Genomic DNA, 25,000 nt, shown 5'->3' on the forward strand with positions numbered 1-25,000 from the left:
TCCTCAAGCTTGAATCCATTTTTACTTCTTGTCCTTCCCTGTTTACTGCCTCAGAGAATTTTGCTTATATCACCCTTGTTGCATCTCATATCACTTGAAGAAATGGATTAGACCTCCTTTTAATCTAATTCTGCCTTTATCAAGCACAAACCAATTATTTATTGCCCTACCTGGAGAATTTTGCTTATATCACTCTTATTATGTCCCCTATACCACTTTCCAAGACCACTATCAGACCCCTCTTAACCTCTACCTTTTATTAAGTTTAAACCAATTATTTATTTTCCTAAATATAATTACTGACCCTGAAAATTGTGTTTCCCTTTGTGTCATTGCATTATCTCGCTCCATTTCTTCTCCAGAGTGTGTATGACAGCCTGTGTGGTGACATGGTGGTGTCTGTGGCTGACTGTGGCAGGCATGGAGGTCTGGGGAGGAGGAGAGGATGGGGAAAGAGGAGGAAGAGAGGAGAGGTCCCTTCAGCAAATCCCCTTAGGAACCTCAGGATTTCCCTTACCTGTGGATATTGACCCCATTCCTTCAGGTAAGTGAGTAATGGGTGGTGATGGTGGTGTAAATTATCAGAGAGCTATCATAAATACTATCACTGAGTTTATGTAATGTTGCTTCACTAGTCTTATTAATGGTGACACTTCACACAGGCCCCAGAGAACAGATCAACCAAGTGACATCCTTCATTGATGGGTCGGTGATCTACGGGTCCAGCAAGGAGGAGAGTGACGAGCTGCGTGCCTTCTCTGGCGGCCTCCTCAAGGTGCAGCGCGGCCCGGCAAACACCCAGATCCTCATGGCCGACACCAACCAGATTGACTGCAAGACCTCAGGAAGATTCAAGTATGTGTTTGTGTGATAGATGAGTGCATTAGTTAGTGAAAGGGTTATTCAGAGCCTTAGACTGATGTATTTTGAGGTGAACATGACACAAAAACAGCAGAAATTTCCCATAATTAACAACAGAAAGCCAAGCAAACAATAAAACAACAGAGAAAATGATAAAAACACCACAGTTTTGTCTACCACGCCTCACCACTGACAGTCTCTCCACCACCAGAGCCAGGTCACGCAAGACTCGGGCAGCAGACGGCCAGCTCAAAGACATCGAGTCAGGTTCCCCAAACAACGTACTGGATTTGATGGAGGTTCTGCCTAACACTGACGTCAGCGATATCACGGAAATTCCTAGCGTGTTTGAGCGTGACGACCAGACACTGCCCTGCGACCACACTTTGCGTTTCCGCACAGCTACAGGGTGGTGCAATAATCTTAACTTCCCGTCCTTCGGCAAGTCGTTCAGGGCAAAAAGTCGACTCCTACGTCCTTCTTATGAAAACGGTGAGTGTCTGTCTGTCTGTATGTCTGTGTATGTGTGTATATATATGTGTGTGTGCATGTGTGTGTGTTGGTATTTGGGATAGGTCAAGAAATTAAGTGTTTAAGTTTGATGAAGTAAGGGATAAAGTCAAGAGTAGATCAGATAGATGTCTATGTGTCTGTATTAGTGTTAGGGATAGAACATAAATAATGTGTTCAGGCTTTATAAAGTTAAGAATCAGAGAGAAGTCATTTCAGTCAGCTAGAGGTCCCAAAGTGATATAGAGAGCATGACAAGGATGACATAAGCAAAATTCTCAGGATCAGTAATCAGGACAGGACAAGAAATAAAGAACTGAAGCTTGATAAAGTTAGGAAAGAGAATAAATAAATATGTTTGTAAATGAGTCTGTGGTGCCTTGTCTGTGCTGGCCTGTGTGGGAATGCTAGCCTTGTATGTAGACAGAGAGACAGACAGATAGATATATTACTATTATTATTGTGTGTGTGAGTGTGTGGTGCCTTGTCTGGGCTGGCTTCTGTGGGATTGCTAGCCTTGTATGTAGATAGACAGACAGACAGATAGATATATTACTGTTATTATTGTGTGTGTGAGTGTGTGGTGCCTTGTCTGTGCTTTGTATAGGACTGCCAGTCTCACAGATAGATATATAAACTTAATTCTCACTGAAGTACCCCCATACCTTATCTTCTATAGGACTGCTAACCTGACAGATAGATAGATTAACAAACCAATTTCCTTACAGTACAATCAAGTACCCCCAAACCTTGCCTTCTGTGGGACTGCCAGCCTGACAGATAGATAAACAAATGAATTTCTTTACAATACACTCCAGTACCCCTAAACCTTCTCTTGTCATCCCCAGGTCTGTCTAAATTTCGCGTCACTTCAGTCACCGGCAAGCCTCTCCCTTCCCCTCGGCTCATTTCCGCCAACATGCACAAGACGTGTCTGCACCGCATGTCCGCTATACCCTAATGGTCATGCAGTGGGGCCAGTTTATTGACCATGATATTATTTTCACCCCCATCAACAAAGGTAGTGTGTGTGTGTGTGTGTGTGTGTGTGTGTGTGTGTGTGTGTGTGTGTGTGTGTGTGTGTGTGTGTGTGTGTGTTTACATAGTTGTAGCTTCCAAGGTCTGATAAACTATTGATTTGTTGTCTCCTGATCTATATATGTCTAGTTTTCTTTAATTTCTGCATACTTGTCACTAAAACTATATATTTTCTTAGTCTGTTCCTAACCTAATCTATCTTTGTTGTTTATCATTATCTGGTTTTTCCATTAGTTATCAAATCTCCTGTTTCTCTTTCTCATTCTAGTGTTAACAGGTATATGTTTTCTAATATCAACTTAACTGTGTATGTGTTGATAAAAAAAAAAAGTACTTATTCTCTCTTTACCTCATGTCTGTAAATACACTGACTCCTGGCCCAGCATCTCTTCACCTCACCCACTAAACACATTCACTTCTCTCTCTTCCAGGTTTCCAAGACTCGATTCTGGATTGCCGCAGATGTGACTCTCCCCAGACAGTCCACCCTGAGTGTTTCCCCATAGCCATTCCTCAGAACGATCCATTTTTCCCTCCTGTCAATATATCATCTGGCCAGCCATTCTGCATCCCCCTGACCCGCTCCATGCCAGGCCAGCTGACTCTAGGTGTGTGTGTGTGTGTGTGTGTGTGTGTGTGTGTGTGTGTGTGTGTGTGTGTGTGTGTGTGTGTGAGAGAGAGAGAGAGAGAGAGAGGATATGAAGGTATGCTGTGTGTGTCTATTTCCTCTTGTGGGATGTGACAGAGAGAGAGAGACAGATAGAGAGAGTGAGATAGTTTGTCTTTGCTTCTCCATGTAGGTGTGAGGGAGACAAAGAGAGACACATAGAGTGTGAGATAATGTGTCTGTGTGTTTGTCTGTGTGTTTAGTCTCTATCATCTAAACTTAACACAGCAAGGCCAATAAAATGATAAAAGAAGAAAATCAACACTACCAATAACACTTTCATCACCTAAACATATTATTACTATTGCTTAAACATAATTCCTTCAACCAGGCTCCCAAGAGTGAAAGAATTACCATTGCTATTATCATTATCACCATCGTAACACAAGTAATTTGTTGACCAGGCTACCGGGAGCAAATGAACCAAGTGACTGCCTTCATCGACGCCTCTCACACCTATGGCTCGGACAAGTGTGAGCAGCAGCAACTGAGGACCAAGTCAGTAAGTGTGCAGCACCGGGAAAACCAGCATGAGGCTTCTATATCTGTCATCCACATCTATATACTAGTCTGATCTTGTTTTAAAATCTCCCTATTGACTGGGTGCTAACAACCTGAAAAGTAGTAGTAGTAGTAGTAGCATCTCACAGTGCTAGGCTGGCCACTGACACCCATACACACACACACACACACACACACACACACACACACACACACACACACACACACACACACCTATTGGTTCTGAAAAGAGGGAGAAAGAGAGATGCAGAATAATGTACTACTACTGCTACTGCACTACCCCTGCAGGACGGCATGCTACGAGGCACACCCAACCCCCTGCGAGGCAAAGACCTGCTGCCCACTGAGAATGAGAACCACGAGTGTCAGGCTCCCTCTGGCCGGTGCTTCACTGGAGGTTAGTGTTTGGCTGAGGTTAGCTTAGGTAAGGTTAGGTAAGGTTACTGTTTGCATTGCTTACTAGATGATGTCACTGTCTACATATGACTGAGAGAGAGAGAGAGAGAGAGAGAGAGAGAGAGAGAGAGAGAGAGAGAGAGAGAGAGAGAGAGAGAGAGAGAGAGAGAGAGAGAGAGAGAGAGAGAGAGAGAGAGAGAGAGAGAGAGAGAGAGAGAGAGAGAGAGAGAGAGAGAGAGAGAGAGAGAGAGAGAGAGAGAGAGAGAGAGAGAGAGAGAGAGAGAGAGAGAGAGAGAGAGTCTTTAAAGAGTCATTTATGTGTATGTGATTGACTGAATGGGTGAATGAGAGAGAGGAAGAGAAACAGAGACCCTTCAAAGAGTATGTTTTTTGTTTGTCTGTGTGTGTGTGTGTGTGTGTGTGTGTGTGTGTGTGTGTGTGTATTTACCTAGTTGTATTTACCTAGTTGTATAATACAGGGTCCGAGCCAAAGCTCAATTAGTCCTGTCTCCATACCCGAATTTGTCCAATTTCTCTTTAAACATGTGCACACTCTTTGCCGCAACTACCTCTTCTTTTAAGTTATTCCATATTTCAACCATTCGATGCGGAAAGCTGTATTTCTTAATATCTCCCAAACAATGACTCTTCTTTAATTTCTTCATATGTCCCCTTGTACGTCTATCTCCTTCCTCCACTTTTACAACTAGGTCATCTCTGTCTATCTTCTCCATGCCATTTACTAATTTGAACATTGTTATCAGGTCTCCTCTTTCCCTTCTTTCTTGCAGTGTGTGTGTGTGTGTGTGTGTGTGTGTGTGTGTGTGTGTGTGTGTGTGTGTGTGTGTGTGTGTGTGTGTGTGTGTGTGTGTGTATGACTGAGTGAATAAAGAGGAAAAAACAGAGAGAAAGCCTTGAAAACATCCACTTGTCTGTTTCCTCCCACCCACAGGAGACACCCGGGCCTCAGAGCAGCCTGGCTTGGCTGCGCTACACACTCTGATGATGCGTGAACACAACAGAGTGGCCGGGGAACTGAAGCGCCTCAACAAACACTGGAATGATGAGCAGCTCTTCCAAAATGCCCGGCGTATCGTGACGGCCATCAACCAGCATGTCACGTACAATGAGTGGCTGCCAAGGGTGCTGGGGTGGAACGCTGTTAATCTGTATGAGCTTAACTTGCTGCCTGAGGGCTATTCTGAAGGTAGGTTAATGTGTGTGTGTGTGTGTGTGTGTGTGTGTGTGTGTGTGTGTGTGTGTGTGTGTGTGTGTGTGTGTGTGTGTGTGTGTGTGTATGTGTGCAACATTTCCCTCTAACACACTGCACTCCTAATGACTATCTCTCTCTCTCTCTCTCTCTCTCTCTCTCTCTCTCTCTCTCTCTCTCTCAGATTACGATGCATACTGCAACCCAACAGTGCTCAATGAATTTGGCATAGCCTTCCGCTTTGGCCACTCTCTACTCAAGCCTTCCCTGGAGCGCATGGACGGAATATTTGCCAAGCGCAACCCTCCTGTCAAGCTGAGCGAACACTTCTTCAACCCAGACCTACTCTACCAGCCTGGGATGCTTGATGAGATCATCCGCGGCCTGACTACTGTGTCCATGGAGACACTGGACCAGTTCTTGACAGATGAGGTGACCAACCATCTCTTTGAAGACAAGCGGCAGCCATTCTCTGGCCTGGACCTGGCTGCCCTCAACATCCAGCGAGGCAGAGACCATGGACTGCAGCCTTACAATGAGTACAGGGCCCTCTGTAACCTGACCAGGGCGAGGTCGTTTGATGACCTGCACAGGGAGATAGCGAGGCCGGTGATCGAGCGAATGAAACGGACGTACGCACACGTGGATGACATAGATCTGTTCACTGGTGGATTGATTGAGACGCCGCTGCACGGTGGACTGGTCGGTCCCACGTTCGGCTGCATCCTCGGCATTCAGTTCAGGAACCTCCGCTGCTGTGACCGGTTCTGGTATGAGAATGCTGACCCACTTGTGCGCTTCACCGACCCTCAGCTCACTGAAATAAGAAAGGTGGGTCTTCCTTGGTGGTGGTGGTGGTGGTGGTAGTAACAGTAGCAGTAGTCTATCCATCTGTGAGTAATGAGTGGTGGTGGTGGTAGCAGTAGTAGTAATAGTATCTCTGTTGGTGTTAAGTAGTGGTGGTAGTAATAGTAATAATAGTAGCAGTAGTATCTCTGTCTGTGGGTGGTGAGCAGCAGTAGTAGTAATAGCAATAGTTCATTTCTCTTTATATACCAGGCTGGCAATCCCACACAAGCCACACACACACACACAAGCCACACACACACACACACACACACACACACACACACACACACACACACACACATTCTTATCCCAGTCAGCCATAGGATAGAAAGGAATAATAGTAATAGAAATAATAGTAGCATTAGTAAAAGTAAATCACCTTACTTATCAAATCAACTTAAAATCTAAGTAACCTTGCCAAATCTACTCAAAACTTAACTTAATTACCTAATCTGTCCTAAATCTAGTTATGTCTAACCTTACTAATCAAATTAGCTAACTTATCTTGATCTTACTTAACAAATGAAGTGTTTTAGCAGCAAACAAATGAGCTCAAGTGTGTCTCTTCTCTACAGGTGACACTGGCCAAGCTTCTGTGTGACAATTGTGACAATGTGGAAAGTGAACAGCGGTCTGTCTTTGACCTTCCAGACCCCTTCCTGTAAGTACTGCTCCTGCACACACACACACACACACACACACACACACACACACACACACACACACACACACACACACACACACACACACACACATACAGACACAGACAAAATGCTATCCCCTCATCCCTTCCTCACCCCCAGGAACCCCCGAGTGTCATGTCGCGACCTCCCCGGGGTGAACCTTGAGCTGTGGAAAGAGGAGCACGAAGAAGAGGAAGACCTACATAGGATCAGATGGAAGGACCATGTCAATGAAGACACAAGAGACAAAGGATTAGATGAAAGAATGCCTCAAGGCAGAAACATCTGAAGAAGACTTTTGTAAAGAGCAATCCCAAATAGAAATTAGGGTGGGAAGAAGCAGCGTTGGCACTCACCACATTGGTAACATAGATGCCCAGGAGTGTTCGTCGTGCTGGCCGTTCCACTAGGATGGCCATGAGGCTGCCAATGAACCCTGGCACAAAGGAGACTGTGAAAAAGTTGAAGTGCTGCAGAATGTGTCTGTGGGAGTAAACAACAAACACATCATTAACAATTAAACAATTTGACATTTCATAGAGGTGACTCAATTTCAGCTACCGTATTTGATAGCTTATAAGACACACCTTAAAAAAGTCTCAGAAAATTAGCCAGCGTCTTATAAGGCCAAGGTTCAGCTCTGGGGCAGTGGCTAGTAGTAAGTCTATGGCAACAGTGGCCCTTAAATCAAACCACAAACATCTTCACACATGTAAACAAAGTGATGATCATTTCTAAATCTCAAAAACAACTCTTTTTTTTGTAAGGTAACAATGTATAACAGATCATACTTAATGGTAATTCACATAAAATAACACCAGTCAGAAAGAAATTAAGTGACTATGCTTACGTTGTTTGTACCAAAACAAATTCACCATTAGTTAAACATCAAACCTGGCAACACATGCAAGGTTCACTGCGTTCCTTAGGTAAGATACACCTTCATACAACAGAAATTATGCCTATCTTTTAACATTTTTATCTCGCATGTGTGTTCAACAAAACTTGAAGCTAATGAGAAACTATATTTTTTTCAGAAAACCTAACATAACAAAAGATTTTATAAGTGAAAAGAGAGTCACAAAGTAGGGTGACTCATGGTGATGGTCTGCACAATAATCATGCAATACAGTTTATGCAATAGTGTTTAAAATTTCCAGATTCCATTTCCCCAACATAATGGGGTCACAGAAACAACGTGTACACAATGGCGTATAAGTTACAAAATTATAAAATTTCCCAAGGAAAAATATTGGAATCTAATAAGGATCTGAATACATATGAGAGGGCATCAAATGTCAGGTTAAATCCTTCACTTCATATACAGAGCTTAAACCCATTTATTTATCTTTTTTTTTTTTTCAATGCCTGCCCAAACTGAGATGCATCTTATAACCCCATATGTCTTATAAACTGTCAAATACAGTATTTTCTATTTTACAGTATTTTATCTTGTTCCAACAGGAAAATACTAATTTTACAGTATTTTATCTTGTTCCAACTGGAAAATACTAATTTTTTTGTCATTTTATATGCTAATGATGAAGTGCTTCAATGGCTGTCCTTCATCAATATCCTATGGTCACCTCCTCTCTCCAAACTAATCAACAAGAACTCATGCACTATACTTGGTTTGTGTAGTAACAAGAATTGTGGGAGCTGATCACAACACACTATGACCACTGACTACTTAAATGTGTATTCATTCACATAAACTATACTATATCTTAATTAATTGACTATCCATGCACAAAAACATAAAAAATAAATAAACAAATAAGTAGATAAACAGAAAAAGATTACTATGTTATGCAACTCCATGGTTTCATATAAATTTCCCAGAGTAAAAGCAAGCATGACACACTCAGTATAATAGCATGTATATTACACTTACTACTTCCAAACTGCCCCAACATGTGCATGGGAAAGGCCACACCTGGCATGCTCACCTGACAACACAGTAGGAGCCAATGTACCCAAAAGCATTGACTGTCAGGAAACAAACTGATGTTGTTAAGTAGTTCTTCAAGAGCTTTTTTCCATACTTCATACTTATTTTCCGAGCATTCACAAGACTGGTTAGCTGCATGCAAACAAATGCAAGTCATTAATATTACAAAGATAAACCTCAAAATACAAAGTGTCATTCCCAATTCAAAAGAAAAAGGAAAGAAAAGGAGAAATAAAGAAAGCAAGCAAGTAAAATTATTAACTCCTGATCAAAGTCTTCCTTCCACTTTTGAAGCCAGAAAGCAAAATCATATTCCCCTTCACCTCACACTCTACTTACACCAGATCTATCATGGCATAAGGTAATTGATATGAAAAGTTCTATGCATAGCTATAATCCATTTTCACCTCTTTTTACCAATATAGTAACAGTAATCTTTAACATTTTGTCACCTAATGACACCATCACACACATTTTCAGTAACTGTAGATAATTCTAATGAGCCAAAATAAAATTACAGTAGATGCAATGCAATATTTTATCGCAATCACCCCTTTACTGCCAAGTGTTACCTTTTTAAATTATATTCTAAACTTCCATCAAGCTTAGGAAGCCAGTGCAGTTGCCAGAACAGTTTACTAGACACAATGAGGATAGTATCCCTCTAACATAAAAAAAAAAAAAAAAAAAAAAAAAAGGTCACATACCAAGTACACCACACCATAGATTTTGATGCTTTCAATGAACCCAATGATACAGATTTCAAAGGAGGCTGAGGAGCACGAGTGTTTCCAGCAGTGGCCGAGCTCATAGCAGGAGTATGGCAGGATCTTGCTGAAGCTCCCCATCCTGCTGTTGTTACCACTACTGCTCCTGCTGGTACCTGTCTCTCCTCACTACCTAAAGGGCAACACCTGAAAAGGGAACATAAGCATGGGTGTGCTGTCAGTCCTCCTGTCTAAGTACTAACTTGTGCAAGCAATCTACTGAGGTGTTGAAACAACTCCCACAGGAAGCATATGAAAAACAAATACACAGGCACCAGATCACAAGACAATACTATTCAGTTAACAATGAAGTATGTATGCTGTAAATTTCTCATGTACGTTAAACTGCAGATATCCAGACTGAGAATGCCTCAAGTACCTTGTGATAAATAAAGCTCAACACATCATCAAATAAGTCACCAGCATCAAGGCAGTTTTTTGTTCAAGCAAGTCAGTTCTTAGAATCCCACAAAAGCAACTGTCAAGATCTGCAGATACACTTAAACTATCAGATGCATCAATGGTGATGCAGCAAAACCAGTCTCATCACATAAAAAATATAAAAAAATCAAAGATGTATGTTGGAGTCATCATAGATATCACAGAGAGGATATCATCTCAAGTAGAGCAGTGTCACATCATCTTAATCCTTATCACAGGCAAAATAGTTGATAAGATATTTCATGAGCTCAGTGATAAACACTATACTCAGTAATCTGATAATGAAACTGTAAGATGTTCTTTAAAGAGGAAAAGAATGCTTATTAAAAAGAATCCCAAAAAATATATTGGCTCCTGACAGACGCTATGGTCCCAATACCTAAAACGAGAGAGAGAGAGAGAGAGAGAGAGAGAGAGAGAGAGAGAGAGAGAGAGAGAGAGAGAGAGAGAGAGAGAGAGAGAGAGAGAGAGAGAGAGAGAGAGAGAGAGAGAGAGAGAGAGAGAGAGAATGATAGGCAACAAATTCATCCAAGTAGACATGGCAAAAACTGTAGATTTTTCCTACTTAATAAGCTTCATGGGCAGACAAATTCATCTGCATGGTCAGTTAAAGGATAAGTAAATCTGTGCACTGACATAAATCTGCAATGTTGTTTCTGTAAGGCTGAGCTGTACATTACCAGTTTACTTTCTACCCTCATGAGAATTGGTTCACATTCTCTCACGTTCTCAGGATCTGATCGATTCAATTAATACATGGAGTCAATGTGACCCGGGTCTTATCATCCTGCACTGATCACATCAAGAATGGCATGACACGTTACAAAAGGAGGCACTGCACAAGCATTACATTTATGCCCCTACATCATAACTGCCTCTAACCAATACTAGCGAGTTGAACCTACAGCAGCTCAAAGGTCACGGTACGTGACTCTTCACTCAATGAAACATTGTAGTCACTCTTGCTAAAGCAAAGATTGACTGACCAGAAATGTCAGGTCACTGCAAGCTGGTTTCAAAGCAGAAAGATGAAAATCTCATAATAATGAGAAGGATGCTGTAATACTTCTATAAGGTGATTCCAAAAGCTTGATCACTGATGAGAAGTGTATTGCCATACATCACAACCTGTGGCTCACCCAGGCCCTATGATGAGTGTACTGGATAAAACAGCTCAAGACAGCCACAACTTCCATTGCCACATGCTCATTCCCATACATGTGCAATTTTTAACCTACTATACAGTACTGCAATTAATTTCTATACCTATTGTGTTGTTGCAATGTTTAAGATTTTTACAGTATGAAGGCATCATTCTCAGTCTGTGAAGTGGCAACTGTCAACAGCAGCAAGCCATCCTCTCTAAAAGTTTAAGTAAGCATTTCTATACTAAAGACAACACAAGCCAAGAACCGCTTCACCCTATTTACACAGCTATACAGACAAGAAAGTCAAGGCTCTCACGTGGCACTTGACTTTGTTTACAAATGCTTTCACTGTTGCAGGAGACACCCGACTGCTGTTGACAGATGCCACCTTGCCACCTCAGACTATCAGCTGACGCCACAAAATCAGTCACATCACCGCACTGAGGGAGATAAACAAACCAGCACCTGAGAGCTTGTCATCACTCAGTACTAAGTCTGTTTTGTCTGCCGCAGGGCTCGTCTTGACGTGTACAAGTATAAATAGAGGATGACTGGCAAATGACAAACCATAACTGTCCACGGGGGCGAGTTGTGTGTGGAAATGAGGTAACGTGTGTTGTGTTGCTTAATATAAAGTGTACGTATCCCACAGTACTCTCCACAACCACCAGCCCCATTCCGATAGTAATGACCTCAATCCTACCAACCACCACCCATTTCTCAATATGCATAACCCACACCAGTCCATTACTACTACATCATTAGAAAATTTACCGTCTGTTTGTGTGTGCAGTGTTGCGTTATAGTGTCAATAACCCACACCACCCCCACTATAACCCACCATCACACCACGATCTCAATCCTACACACTACCACCGACTTAGTAAATAAACAACAATCGCCCATTACAATTACACCACTACAAGAATTACCGTGTGTGTGCAGTGGGCTTGGGGCCAAATGAGGTTTATCTGGGTGGCGGGGGTACCTCAGCGCAATCATGAAGGCTGGCGGGGTAGATATCAGGTCGCTATCTGTAGTTTTAGTTCCCCTACACGTCCGTCTGTCTGATTGGCCGCTACTGCCCGCCAACCTTCCGCACTACGAGCCTAACAGTGTTAAGTTCGTATAATTTTACTGTTATTATTATTATTATTATTATTATTATTATTATTATTATTATTATTATTATTATTATTATTATTTCTCATGTCTCTGTGTCATACGAAATAGTATTTGTACTACTACAGCTATTACCACTACTACTATTACTACTAGAAGTAGTAGTAGTAGTAGTAGTAGTAGTAGCAGAAATACTGCATTTTGGTTTATCAAAGCGACAGATGCGTGGTTATGTAATGCAGTTCACTATTACCATCTGCTTCCTTTTATTAATAATGACCATATGATATCTGTCACAAATCAAAGGTCGCAGATAACGTGGTGCTTTATACTTCAAAGAAGACCCTGATATGCGATCACGTGAAAAAGGAACACCCAAACAGCAGGTTTGATCTACAAAATAAATAAATAAATAAATAAATAAAAGTCAATCCACAAATTTATGATGTCGTTACGAAAGGCTTAAAACTGAAGATATGATGGAAGGTAGAGTGCATAGCGAGATGCGAACAATGAACAAAAATTATAGCACACACACACACACACACACACACACACACACACACACACACACACACACATGACCATATATATATATATATATATATATATATAGTATATATATATATATATATATATATATATATATATATATATATATATATATATATATATATATATATATATATTATATATATATACCAGTGGAAGACATTAAATTTTGTGTAGGTGGTGGGTGAGCATGGTGGCTGCAGATGATAATAATGATTATCTATATTTTGGTGTTTCACAAAGCTATTACTGGCTGTGTTGGCCTAGGTTAGGGTTGACTATGCTGGTCCGGGCAAAGCTACGAGGTCACACATTCTGAGGCGCACGTCCATGATTCAACAGCTTGCATTATTACTTATATCATAGACTGAGTCACTTATTTGAGGTACTGAATCGCGCATCATGAACTTATTCCATGCATCAGCCACTGAGAGCTATATTCTGAAACACCTCTGAGCTGCACCTCCATTACTTACAAAGTAATATTCCTCAAGTGTCAGGCTTGAATCATGTGTATCAAGGACCTGTGAATGTGTATAAGCATGTTAAGTCACAACTATTGTCTCAATGATGTTTGTGTATTTTCTATGGTAACTCTTCATTAGGATCTACACTAATCACAGCATTTACCTGCAGCTCTTCATGTGGCATCTTTACTCTTACCCACCTTGTAAATTTAGTGTTACTTTAAAATCAAACTTAAGACTGTAGTTTTCCTTTAGAAAATTAAGAAGGTACACATTTGTATGCAATCACATGGTCATCATTGCATATTACTTCTTATTATAGTCACAATCACTGCACACTTTTTCACACGTCTTGTAATTTTTTATACAACTGCCACAGATCCATTCATTTTTCAGGAAGTGGCTTCCTTGTGGCTACTGCCATATTAATGGAGATTGCCCTTCTGTCCTCCAGAGCTACGCTATGATGATAAGGAAAAGCACATGCTGTTTTGCATCTGCTTTCTGCAATGTATAGAATTCTGCACTTATCAACATTAATTTTCAATATTAGCAGTTTTCCCATAGCACTTAAAAATACTTTTCCAAGTGTTAATTTTGCTTTTTGCATGACAACTTATTGGAAGCAGTGGAAGTGAAGTGTGATGGAAGAGATGGAAGAGTTGGGGGATGAGGTTATAAAGGAGAGAAAGGGAGAAGTGGAGGGGAAAGAAACAGATCCCTAGCTACACTTTTGTGTCCCCATCAATATATGTAGCTGCCCCTCCAATTCAGGTAGTCCAAAACTGGCACTGCTGAGACATAATGCTTAGAAATAGAACAAGAGATAGATTTTCAGATAGCAATATTGCTTCACACAACAGCTACAAGAATTTGCTACATCTGAACTCACAAAGGAAAGAAGACAGCAAGGTTTGGCTCCTCACTTTTTTCCCACTGCAGCAGCCTGAGCCGCCTTCTTTGCCTTCACCATCTCAACAAGCTCCTGAAATGCCATCATGTGAGAATAAGACTTAAAAGTTACAATAACATCAGTGTCTACTGTGCACTATATAAAACCTTCACTACATACATACACACACACACACATATATAAAACCTTCACTACACACACACACACACACACACACACACACACACACACACACACACACACACACATAGCACTTACATCTCCATGCATTTATGGAGGGACCACAAAGATAAAAGCAGATCAAAAGATAAATGCATGAGAGAGAGAGAGAGAGAGAGAGAGAGAGAGAGAGAGAGAGAGAGAGAGAGAGAGAGAGAGAGAGAGAGAGAGAGAGAGAGAGAGAGAGAGAGAGAGAGAGAGAGAGAGAGAGAGAGAGAGAGAGAGAGAGAGAGAGAGAGAGAGTCACTCCATAAACAAGATAAACCTGATTTGTTTTCTCCACAATCTCACATACAGGGAATAGCAAGCAACACATCACCAGACACACAAACACACACACACACACACATATACAGACCTTATAGCGCCTCATGCAGTCTTTCTTGGTTCGGTTGGGGACACACTTGGCAATGCGGTCCCAGCGGTCAGGAGTAGAGACTGGATAGGTCTTGAGGGCTTGCTCCAGCAACCTCTGTTCCTCAGCTCCCCAAGCAGCAGTGTTCATCCCCAGCATCTCCTGTGGTGCTGCACAAAGGAAAGATCTAACATCAGCCTAAAAACATGTTTTTTCTTAAAATATCTTGGAATTGATTCACAGCTCAGCTGGTGATATTGCATAGAGCTAAAAGACAATTCACAGCAGTTACACAGAGAAGGGAGAAAGCTCTTGAGTTCATACAGAGAAGACTCATGGTAATAATTAATTAGTATAAAAAGAGAAATGAGAAATTACCCAAGCATCAACATGATATAAAACTACACAAAGATGCAAAAGAATGATCTGAATGTCAGCATAACAGCAAGAACTCACTGTCATATCTCTGGGAGGCTGTGGTGTCGCTGATCACCTGCCGAGCCTGTGCCTTCTCCATGCTGTGGTAGGCATTCTTGTTGGCTGCCTCCCTCATGTGCTTGTCTGAGTGTTGCAGCTCCTTGGCCTTATTGAGCACCTCCTTGGCCAGCCTGGTGATGCTGGTGGCTGTGTTGGTTGATATACTCTGCCACAACCTCCCACCTGCAGCATGGAGGGTTCAAAGAGTTCCTCTAAGTACAGCAATGCATAAAAACATAACCTAACATTAAGGGAGCTGCAAGAAGCCATCCTTGTATGAAACATATCTACCTATATCCACCTATCATTCCCATCCATAAATTTGTCTAATCCTTTAATGCTCCCCAATGACTCAGCACTAACAACCTGATTACTGAGTCCATTCCATTCATCTACTACTCCATCTGAGGACCAATTTCTTCCTCTCTAACTATTTTCAAGCTTGAACCCATTGTGTCTTGTTCTATCCTAATTATGATCCTGAGAATTTTATAAATGTCACCTTTGTTATATTCCCCATACCACGTGAAGACCTAAATGGTGTGTATGTAGAGAACAGTAGTAGGGATCAGATAACAACCTTGATATTAGTCATTTTAAAACACACATGGAAACACAAGAATAAGGCAATATATCAATCAAATAAAATATTAAAGCTTAAAAAACCCATCTATTTATATACTAGGCCAGCAATCTCACATCAGCTGGCCCAGACAAGGCACCACACACACACACACACACACAGACACACACACACACACACACATGCACACCACTTAGTGTCAGCATGCTCGGCTCACAACCGAGAAGGCATGGGTTCAAGTCCTGGGAGAATCTCTTCATGTGTAGCCCCTGTTCACCTAGCAGCAAGTAAGTACAGGATGTAACCTGAAGGGTTATGGCCTCACTGTCCCAGTGTGCGGTGTGTGAATGGTCTCAATCCTACCCAAAGATCAATCACTACAAGCTCTGACCTCTTTCCATATGGGGAACAGCTGGTTTGGTGACCAGCAGACGAATGTAGGTGAATGACACGTCATTCACACTCTTAGCCCTGTCAGCCCCAGTGGAAAGGGACAGCCTTGTGGACCACCAATAATAATAAGATATCAAAAAATATATAAACAGAAGCAATTTACACACACACACACACACACACACACACACACACATGAACCAGCTCACCTCTTTGTTGTGCCGGCAGGGAAGAGGTTGACGGCTTTGATGAGCAGCTGGAGGTCATCTTGATTCCAGACTTTGAGTGATGAACCTTCCCCTCCTCCTCCACCCCCTCTCCTTGCTGCCGCTGCTGCCACCTCCTCCCTCTCCTTTTTGATCCTGTTGCGCACCTCACTCACCTACAACAGAGAGAGGAGGCAAAGAAGTGTTACAGGGGGTCCTCAAGTTATGACAGAGTTCTGTTCCTATGCCATGTTATAAACTGATTTTCTGCATAGGTCAGAACCAGCATAAGTAAGCTACCTGCAGTATGTCAATCACTAATACTAATACTGTTGTACTGTAAAGTCATAGTCTAGGACATAAACACATAACTATTGTGCCTGTAAAAGAAACATATGAAGGACAAAAGTCAAGACTGTCATACACCAAGGACTCCTTGTACTAATCATAACTATCAGTGGAGAAATAGTCTGAAAGGTTTGACTATCCTAGGGAAAACAGGTCATACAGAATATCCAGATCATTTGGGGTGGATTGTTCTAATTTAGATTAGCTTGCTTTATGCTACTTTGGATTTAGCTAATCAGATAAGGTAATGTAACATGACTTAAATAGACCTAACATAGTTCATTTCAAAAGTGATGCAGATACCCATATGTCTGTTGGAGCAGCTTTTGGGTTCAAGGCTTAGGAAATTTTTTGATTTAAGAATGACAAAAATTATGCTTTTTTTTTTTTTTTTTTTATATATAAGCAACAATTACTGCTACTACTACTACTACTACTACTGTTGGCCCTCCACACTCACCTCCTGTGTCAAAAAATTACTACTGCTATTACTACTACTGTTGATCTCTCTCACTCACCTTTGTCAATTAACTACTACTACTACTGTTGATCCTCCCTCACCTCCATCATGAGTACCTCCCACCCTTGCATCTTGTCCTGGGCCACTTGTGCTAGTTCCTTGTTGAGTTCCTCCAGGCGGGTCAGCTCCAGTGCCTCACACAGCAGCTCCACATCTGTCATGGTCTGCACTCGCTCCCCCTCCTCTGATGCAAAGTAACTGTTGTCCTTACAGAGAGTCCGCAGCATCTGGGAATAGAGGATACTATACTAATGATTTTCAGCCTCTCTCTTATTGCTGCAATGTTGCATATCTTGCTATCTTTTTACTGCTATTTTTTTTCTAGTAAACTCTGGAACTCCCTGCCTGCTCCAGAAGATCCTCCTTCCTATAACTTGAACTCTTTAAAATGGCTGGTTCCAACTTTTCAAAACACTTATCCAACAATTCTGGATAATCCTTATGATCTTTCTTTTGGGACTAGCATCTCAGTGGACTTTCTTTCCCCCCTTTTTATTGCCCTTGACCAAAGATCTTGCATAAAAAATGTTACTGAAATATGTGAGGAAAGGGTGAAGAGAGAGTATGTGAAGTTCAGAGCAAAGAGGAAGGGAATACAAGGGCAGGACTAAATAGAGAAATCTGTTGCAGTTATGTCCTCATGGAGTATTTATCAAGAGGTGTCAAATAAAGATAGACAGATACAGAGATGTTCTTTATCACTGTCACCATCACATCTATGCAATGACAAAGAATGTGTGCTTTATTCTATTTCACGTTGCTTTTTAAAATTATTTACGTGAACAAAATACAGGCAATCATAATTTGTATATATATTTTTTTAGTTTCCAAATTAATTTACACATTTGAACACTAAATTTAATGCTCTTTCCATCTTTCTAATACAAATGCAGTCCTCTCAGCCCCTTATGAACAGGAACTGTATCAAAATCATTTAAAAAATGACATCAAAGAAAAAGGAAAAAAATATAAATCTGAAAGTATATAATGAATGAGAATATTTTAATGTGAAATGTTACAGAAGATGAAAGTGGGTAGAGTTTCATTTTTTAGTTTTTCTTTTTTTTTTAGCAAATTTTGTAGCCTTAAAATGAATGATAAAAAAAAAAATAAATAAAAAAAAAAAAAGACTTGCCAGGTAGAATGATGGCTCCAGGCATGAGTCATGAGAACTATAGGGGCAGGTGACAGGAAGGGAGGACTGCGACAAGATGAAAGTGAAAGGGGAGAGGAAAGGAACAGGAGGAGGAAAGGATATAATGTAGTGGGCTTGCTTGCCATAGCCAGGGATCATTATTATTATTATTATTATTATTATTATTATTATTATTATTATTATTATCATCATCATCATTATTATTATTATTTTTTTTTTATATATATATTGGAGGATCACTGGCCAAGGACAACAAAGACTGAAAAAAAAAAAAAAGAAGAAAGAGGCCCACTGAGGTGCTGGCTCCTGAACACAGTCAAGTGTTAGTCAAACAAACAGGGTAAGTGCCTTGAAACCTCGCTCTTGAAAGAGTTTTAGTCATAGGAAGGTGGAAATACAGAAGCAGACAGGGAGTTCCAGAGTTTACCAGAGATAGGGATGAATGATTGAGAATAATGGTTAACTCTTGCATTAAAGAGGTAGACAGAATAGAGATGAAAGAAAGAAGAAAGACTTGTGCAGTGAGGCATACAGTTAGCAAGATCAGAAGAGCAGTTGGCATGAAAATAGCAGTAGGAGGTAGCAAGAGACTCAACACTGCAGTGATGAAAAAGAGGCTGAAGACAGTCAGTTAGAACACACTAGAAAGAAAGTGCACCACGAAAATTCAATATATTTGTCAGGAGAATTTTTGATTATGTTAGCGATCACAGAGACAAGTGTGTGGTAAGTTCTTACATGTCAAGCAGATTCTACCCTCCTCCTCACCTTCCTCTCTTTTTTGAATGCTTTCTTCAGCACCTCTCTTTCCTTCTTTTCTACCTCCTGTTTTGCTCTTTGCTCTGCCTCCTCTGCTTCTCTTTTCTTTCTCTCTGCTTCCTCAGCTTCCTGCCTTACCTGAAAAACACCAAATTTACACATTAGCAAGACATATCATTAAAAAAAAAGACAACATAGCATGGTATTTCAAAATATATGGCATTTCCGAGCATAAGACATGAAAAATACAAATCAATGAGAAAAATGTGAAGCCTTGGTCTGTTGTAGAAATCAATGCATATATGTGTCCGAGAGTAGTTAGAGATTGGCCTGGTGCTAATACTGGAGATCACAATGTGCACTCACCCTCTCCTCCTCTTCTTGTTTTTGCCTGATTGCCTCTGCTTTTGCCTTTTTCTGAGCCAGTCTTCTTTCCTTGTCTTCTTCTTTAAATCTTAAAAAAATTAATATATATATATATATATATATATATATATATATATATATATATATATATATATATATATATATATATATATATATATATATATATATATATATATATATAATTCTTCATCTCTTTCCCTCTTTTTCTATAAACTTACCCATTCTTTAGCTACAGAAGTAGACAGCAAAAGCAGCAATTAATTTTTCCCTCATAAGGAGTCAGAAGTAAAACAAGAACAGCTTCTTTGCAATCTAAATCATCATAAACCCTTCCATCAAAATGAAATTTGAAGTATTATGTAACAACAGAAAAAAGTACTCCTTGTGATAAATATCTCTTGGGATAATGCACAAAATTTCAACTTTTATTGGGATACAACGAAAATACACGAAATCAGTAATAAGTAACGAAACATACTTGGCTATCCTTGGGTCACAGGCATATGCATTGTCAACTAGCCTGCGCAATCGACCCATCTCCTCCTTCCGACGCCTCGCTCGCTCTACCTTGTTCTGCTTCTCTATCCATCGACGCTCCTCCCGGCTGGCAAGATTGACTGATTTAAAGAAGGGAAGGCGACCACAACATTGCAGTCACATTGCACTGTTACAAAATATTCAAAGAAACTAAAATGACCAGTTAAAGCAATCAGAACAATGTCGGTGCCAGTTTTCCTTGCCATAAGTCTGGGTATTCTGTCTAGCCATATTAAATTTTCTTGTTATTTTTTCCAATGTCAAGTCTAGGCTTAAGTTTGGGCATTATTTCCTTATTCAATTAAAATTTTATTCAATGTTAATGTTTCAAGATACAAATTTCACCATTTTTGCTGCCTTTGGGAAGATAAAGCAAGGCTGGAGTGGAATACACATAACTCTAAAAAGACCAGACATACAAATAGTGAAGACTCACTCCTGTCCCTTCTCCTTTTCCTCCTCATCCAGATATGAAAACTCTCGCCAGGAATCAAAGTCGTACCAGAATCCATAGAAGCGATCAACCTGCACAGTGATGAAAATTAAGTCGGTTAACAATACAAAATAAACACTATTCATAAAGAAATCTTGAAATGATGTTTTATGTGTAAGTTACTGGACCCTCTATGCTGAGGAAAATTATAGTGTATGATATTTTAAACAAACTTTCAAAATTACTGGTCTATCTTTCCATCAACATAGCATATGATGATGGTAACTATAAAAAGTAAACTGTCACCAAATATCTACTTGCATTTCTGCTACTAGTAATCTCACTTCTAAAACAGTACAAGGGAGATTGATGTGACTGTACAGGCCAATCACTCTCTCCAGTTACTTAATCTGCTAATCTGGACTGACCTTTTGTTTGGTGTCATCAGGTTTGCCCAAGCCAGGAACGTGCTTGTGGGTGGACCAACGAGCATTGCACTCAAACACCCCTGTGAAAATCTGCAATGCAACACTGTGCCTTACAAAGATGTGGTGGAGACTGAAGAAGATGGAGAGAGAGAGAGAGAGAGAGAGAGAGAGAGAGAGAGAGAGAGAGAGAGAGAGAGAGAGAGAGAGAGAGAGAGAGAGAGAGAGAGAGAGAGAGAGAGAGAGAGAGAGAGAGAGAGAGAGAGAGTTATATAATCTAATATATAGACCTGACATTACAATATGAGATGGAGTTAATCCTTCAGTGATATGTAATCATCCACACCACTACAAGTAATGTATACAATCTTTATAACCACCTGCAAGAAAAAAGCGGTGAAAAGGAATAGATTTTTTGCAATTTCTAGCCAGTATAATGTTTGGAGATGGCTGTAGAATGTGAAGAATTGTCCCAGAGTGGTTAGTGGTAAAGAAAAGATGTACCAAATAGCAATGAATACTGAACTTTCAATTCTTTGTTGAGTCATTTTTCTTCCTAATAGGAGTTAGCGCTTGCCTTGTGTGCACATATATTTGACATTACAGTATGACATGGAGTTAAAAGACCTTTGAATTCTTTGTGGAATAAATTTTCTTCTTAGTGGGGATCAGCGCTTACCTGGAAGAAGTTTGCCTTATTGTGTGCACTGACAGCCGGCACCTCGTCATCAAACTCTGGGTCCACCGAGTCCCAGGAGCGTCGCTTGATGGGGTCCCCGAGAATCTCATAGGCTTTGGTGATGCAGGTGAAGTAGTCATCGTCATCCCTCACCTCCTCCCCAGCTGCTCGCCGCTTGTCTGGGTGGTGCCACAGAACCATCGTGCGGTCTGTGAGGAGTAACACAATGGACGGAAGTGCACACTAATGCTGCACTCTCATTCCTTTACCCAAGTGTTGGGTCATCCTGTTTTAAGCACGTACCAAAGGGAATGCTAATTATTATATTAGACTTACAGATATCTTAGCATAAAACCAATGATCAGAAAATATAATGTCTATCTATCTATCTATCTATATATCAGGTTGCCAATCCCACATGGGGTGGCCCAGACAAACCACCACACACTCTTACAAATATCATTCACACTCATAGCCATAGGGGCGCCAACTATTCTTCAGACACATTCTCTCTGCTCTTCTGTATGCACCACCTAGCTACAATTCAAGAGCTTGTTAAAGCTAACAGTTATGGGCATGGTTTCATAATTAATAGTAATTACTACAAACAACATGATGGCATTCCCTTTGGGTTCTACTTTAGCAAATGTATCCCAAATGATTGGTGTGAGCAAAACTTCAATAATTAGCCATGCAATGTCAATAGCAGGCAACAAACTGCCTGTGCCAGATGATTGACAAAAGTCAACTGACAATGCTCCTCGCTGTGGGCCACAGGAAGACACAGCTCGCCCACGCCCACTCACTGTCAGTGTGGCCACACTTATTTGGTACAATGCTCCCACTTTTCTCACCATTTATCACACTCACCTGCTTGCTCACAACCATTGCCAGTGTGGCCATAGTCATAGTCTCAAACCACCATACTACACCCCAGGAGCTTTGGTATAGCAAAGCCAACCACATACATCCATAGCAAGGCACAAATAAAATGTAGTTATTGAAAATATACAAATAAAATAAAAATACCAAGACTAAAAGGGCTGACACTGCAACTGAAAACTGGCACTATAAAAATACCTTCAAACAGCAGGTGCACTAAAACTTGGTACTCAGTACACTATACACTCTAGCTCCAGATGCCACCAGGACTTACACGCTCTTTTGATGTCATCATCAGAGGCCTTGTACCTGTGCTTTCGGAGTCCCAGTACTGCATAATGATCCTGGTCCTGAAAGGCAATGTTGTAGAAATGTATCAATATATAAAAGAAAGATACTAATCAAATAAATGACAGAGGTAAGTGATGCTCTCATAGTGAACAATCAAGACAGAACTATATATGCTAGATAAGTTTAGGTTTTGAAAAGAGCTTAGTAAGAACTGGTTCACAGAGTAGTGGACAAATAGAACAGGCTTAGCATTCATGTGGTCAGCACCTACACCATAAGTGATATCATGAGGTTAGATGACTAGGCATATGCATATAGAGGCCAGATGGCAATAGGAAGGCTGACTGCATGGGGAAGAGGAGGATAACAGATTTTCATGGTTAGTACAGGAGTTATCCAGTGTAGGCCAGCCAATCTTTTGCAGTCTTCTCCATTCTTATGTTGCTATGACTGGACCATGCTGGCTGAGTTCTCACCTTCCAGTCTGCTGGGTTGAGAGAGCGAAGATAGTGTATGTCATCCTCCACCTCCACCTCCTGAGCCTCCTCCTCCTCACTCTCCTCTTCACTTTCCCCAACTGAGGAGGTGAGGTGGCCCCGCAGACGCCGTGCCTCATATATGTGGAACCATCGTCCCACTGGTTCTACCTCCACCTGGATGAGTGCTGTGGAAGGGAGAGGTAGAGAGAAAATAAAACAGATATTACCAAGAATACCATTCAGGATGCTGAGGAAATAAAGGACATATTGTACAGAAAGAGACAGAAAAGAAAAATACCATAAGAGAAGAACAACTAGAAGGTCATCTCTAAAAAGTACACACACACACAAAGAGACAGACCATGAAAGATAAAGAGATGTTGTTGCAGAGACTATACACCAAAACATCATCTGAGAAATTCTCATCTACATACAAAAGCCCCCTGGTTAAGTTAAGTTAGTGTTCTTAATGGGGCATCCACTGGAGAAAGATGCACTGGTTAAGCTGGATTAGTGTCTTTAAAGGGGGGACAGGACTCGCCTTTCAGTTAGGTTGGGTAAAGTTAGGTTAAGCTAGAAAGTTCCCAGTTTTCAATATATGGCACCTCATCCTTAGACTTTCCAACGAATGTCAAAATTTGGCATAATTTAGCTTCTTCCACCCTAAAACTCCATTTTCCCACCATGTCTCCAAGCTTGTTAGGGACAGAAAAAAGATAGGATTTGTGGTGTTAAACTGCAATTTACTGGTAAGAATAGCATAATGGGAGATCTGGGTGATGGAGCCTCCCAATTAGCAAGGTTAGTAATCTCACAGTTAGAATAGTGTAGTGGGGAATATGGGGGGGATGGGATATTCTCTGTTTGTTGACTATTTTTAAGGATTTCTGCGCAAAACAGTGTTTTTACTCCTTAAACTTTTCAGGCTTCCCAACTTTGGTTTATTTTGGCCTGCACTCCCCTACCTTAAAAATGTAAAAAGAAAACAGGAAAAGGAGTGGAGAAAATTAACGGTGAAAAAAATTGTATTTTCGGACAAAATGAAAAACCTAAAATTCTATAGATATAAAATGTAGATATATTAACAAAGTTTCTATGATATCTCTTTCAAAGCAATTAACTAAAAATAAAGCCTGAGGGAAAGAAAAGGATAATATGGAGATAACCTTAGCCTCTTCTAGGGTTAATACGTACATGTCAGATAGAATTAAGGTTGTAGAATATCATGCAATATATATCAACTTCTGGAAACTTGTTAAAAAAAAAAAAAAAAAAAAAAAAAAAAAAAAAAAAAAAAAAAAAAAAAAACAAGGTTAATGAACTGATGCATTCCCATGCTACACCCTCCCCTTCCAAGTGCTTGAGGGTCACTGTTGGCTGGCTGCTGGAGCTGTGCAGGGCAGGGTGAGGTTAGCCATTAAGGGAATCAGAATACTTATAGTTATTTGAAGTTATTACTTAATTATGAAAAAAAAAAAAAAAAAAAAAAAAAAAAAAAAAAAAAAAAAAGGCAAGGATTAGGGTTAGGGTTAGGTTAGTTTAGGTTACGTCAGGGTGAGGCTAGGTTAGCAAGACCTTCAAATAACTAAGTATTGTGATTCCTGTAATGGCTAACCCTGCCCTGCCCCACACACCTCTCGCAGCCAGCCAGCAATGACTCTCGACAACTCAGACGAGGAGTGTGTAGCATGGGGATGCATCAGTTCATTAACCTTTTACCTTTTTTTTGCTTTAAACAAGTTTCTGTAAGTTGATATATATTGCAAGATATGCT

General features: G+C 40.6%; 3 protein-coding genes and 2 pseudogenes across 3 annotated transcripts in view; 3 read left to right on the top strand and 2 right to left on the bottom strand.

Moving 5' to 3' along the window:
• LOC135099506 (uncharacterized) overlaps window positions 1–2,064 on the top strand; it is a 3,075-nt gene extending 1,011 nt beyond the window's left edge. The window contains exons 2-5 of the mRNA XM_064001886.1: window positions 363–544; window positions 663–855; window positions 1,073–1,353; window positions 2,051–2,064. Of these exons, the coding sequence (XP_063857956.1) occupies window positions 363–544; window positions 663–855; window positions 1,073–1,353; window positions 2,051–2,064 (670 nt within the window). The remainder of the gene's footprint in view (window positions 1–362; window positions 545–662; window positions 856–1,072; window positions 1,354–2,050) is intronic.
• Window positions 1–9,535, bottom strand: part of LOC135099507 (dnaJ homolog subfamily C member 2-like) — a 34,151-nt pseudogene extending 24,616 nt beyond the window's left edge.
• On the top strand, window positions 1,776–4,359 carry LOC135099512 (heme peroxidase 2-like). The gene is made up of 4 exons (XM_064001889.1): window positions 1,776–2,392; window positions 2,841–3,017; window positions 3,481–3,578; window positions 3,887–4,359. Exons 1-4 carry the CDS (start codon window positions 2,332–2,334, stop codon window positions 3,998–4,000), a joined length of 450 nt encoding a protein of 149 aa, XP_063857959.1. The 5' UTR covers window positions 1,776–2,331; the 3' UTR covers window positions 4,001–4,359.
• On the top strand, window positions 4,881–9,216 carry LOC135099510 (peroxidasin-like). Its single transcript, XM_064001888.1, has 4 exons — window positions 4,881–5,201; window positions 5,389–6,035; window positions 6,629–6,714; window positions 6,857–9,216. The coding sequence occupies exons 1-4, from the start codon at window positions 4,997–4,999 to the stop codon at window positions 7,023–7,025; spliced, it is 1,107 nt and encodes a 368-aa protein (XP_063857958.1). The 5' UTR covers window positions 4,881–4,996; the 3' UTR covers window positions 7,026–9,216.
• The window catches only part of LOC135099508 (dnaJ homolog subfamily C member 2-like), a 27,069-nt pseudogene continuing 11,463 nt past the window's right edge, over window positions 9,395–25,000 (bottom strand).

This window comes from Scylla paramamosain, unplaced genomic scaffold (assembly GCF_035594125.1).
Source record: "Scylla paramamosain isolate STU-SP2022 unplaced genomic scaffold, ASM3559412v1 Contig139, whole genome shotgun sequence".
In the NCBI taxonomy this organism is placed as follows: Eukaryota; Metazoa; Arthropoda; class Malacostraca; order Decapoda; family Portunidae; genus Scylla; species Scylla paramamosain.

What these genes read in the sequence shown, in the direction of transcription:
- LOC135099510 (XM_064001888.1), top strand. Translation starts at nt 4,997, where the DNA reads ATGATGCGTGAACACAACAGAGTGGCCGGGGAACTGAAGCGCCTCAAC. An exon ending in AGCTCACTGAAATAAGAAAG is followed by an intron (nt 6,036 to 6,628) that starts GTGGGTCTTCCT and finishes TCTTCTCTACAG; the next exon opens with GTGACACTGGCCAAGCTTCT. An exon ending in GACCTTCCAGACCCCTTCCT is followed by an intron (nt 6,715 to 6,856) that starts GTAAGTACTGCT and finishes CCTCACCCCCAG; the next exon opens with GAACCCCCGAGTGTCATGTC.
- LOC135099512 (XM_064001889.1), top strand. Translation starts at nt 2,332, where the DNA reads ATGGTCATGCAGTGGGGCCAGTTTATTGACCATGATATTATTTTCACC. An exon ending in TTTCACCCCCATCAACAAAG is followed by an intron (nt 2,393 to 2,840) that starts GTAGTGTGTGTG and finishes TCTCTCTTCCAG; the next exon opens with GTTTCCAAGACTCGATTCTG. An exon ending in AGCAACTGAGGACCAAGTCA is followed by an intron (nt 3,579 to 3,886) that starts GTAAGTGTGCAG and finishes CTACCCCTGCAG; the next exon opens with GACGGCATGCTACGAGGCAC.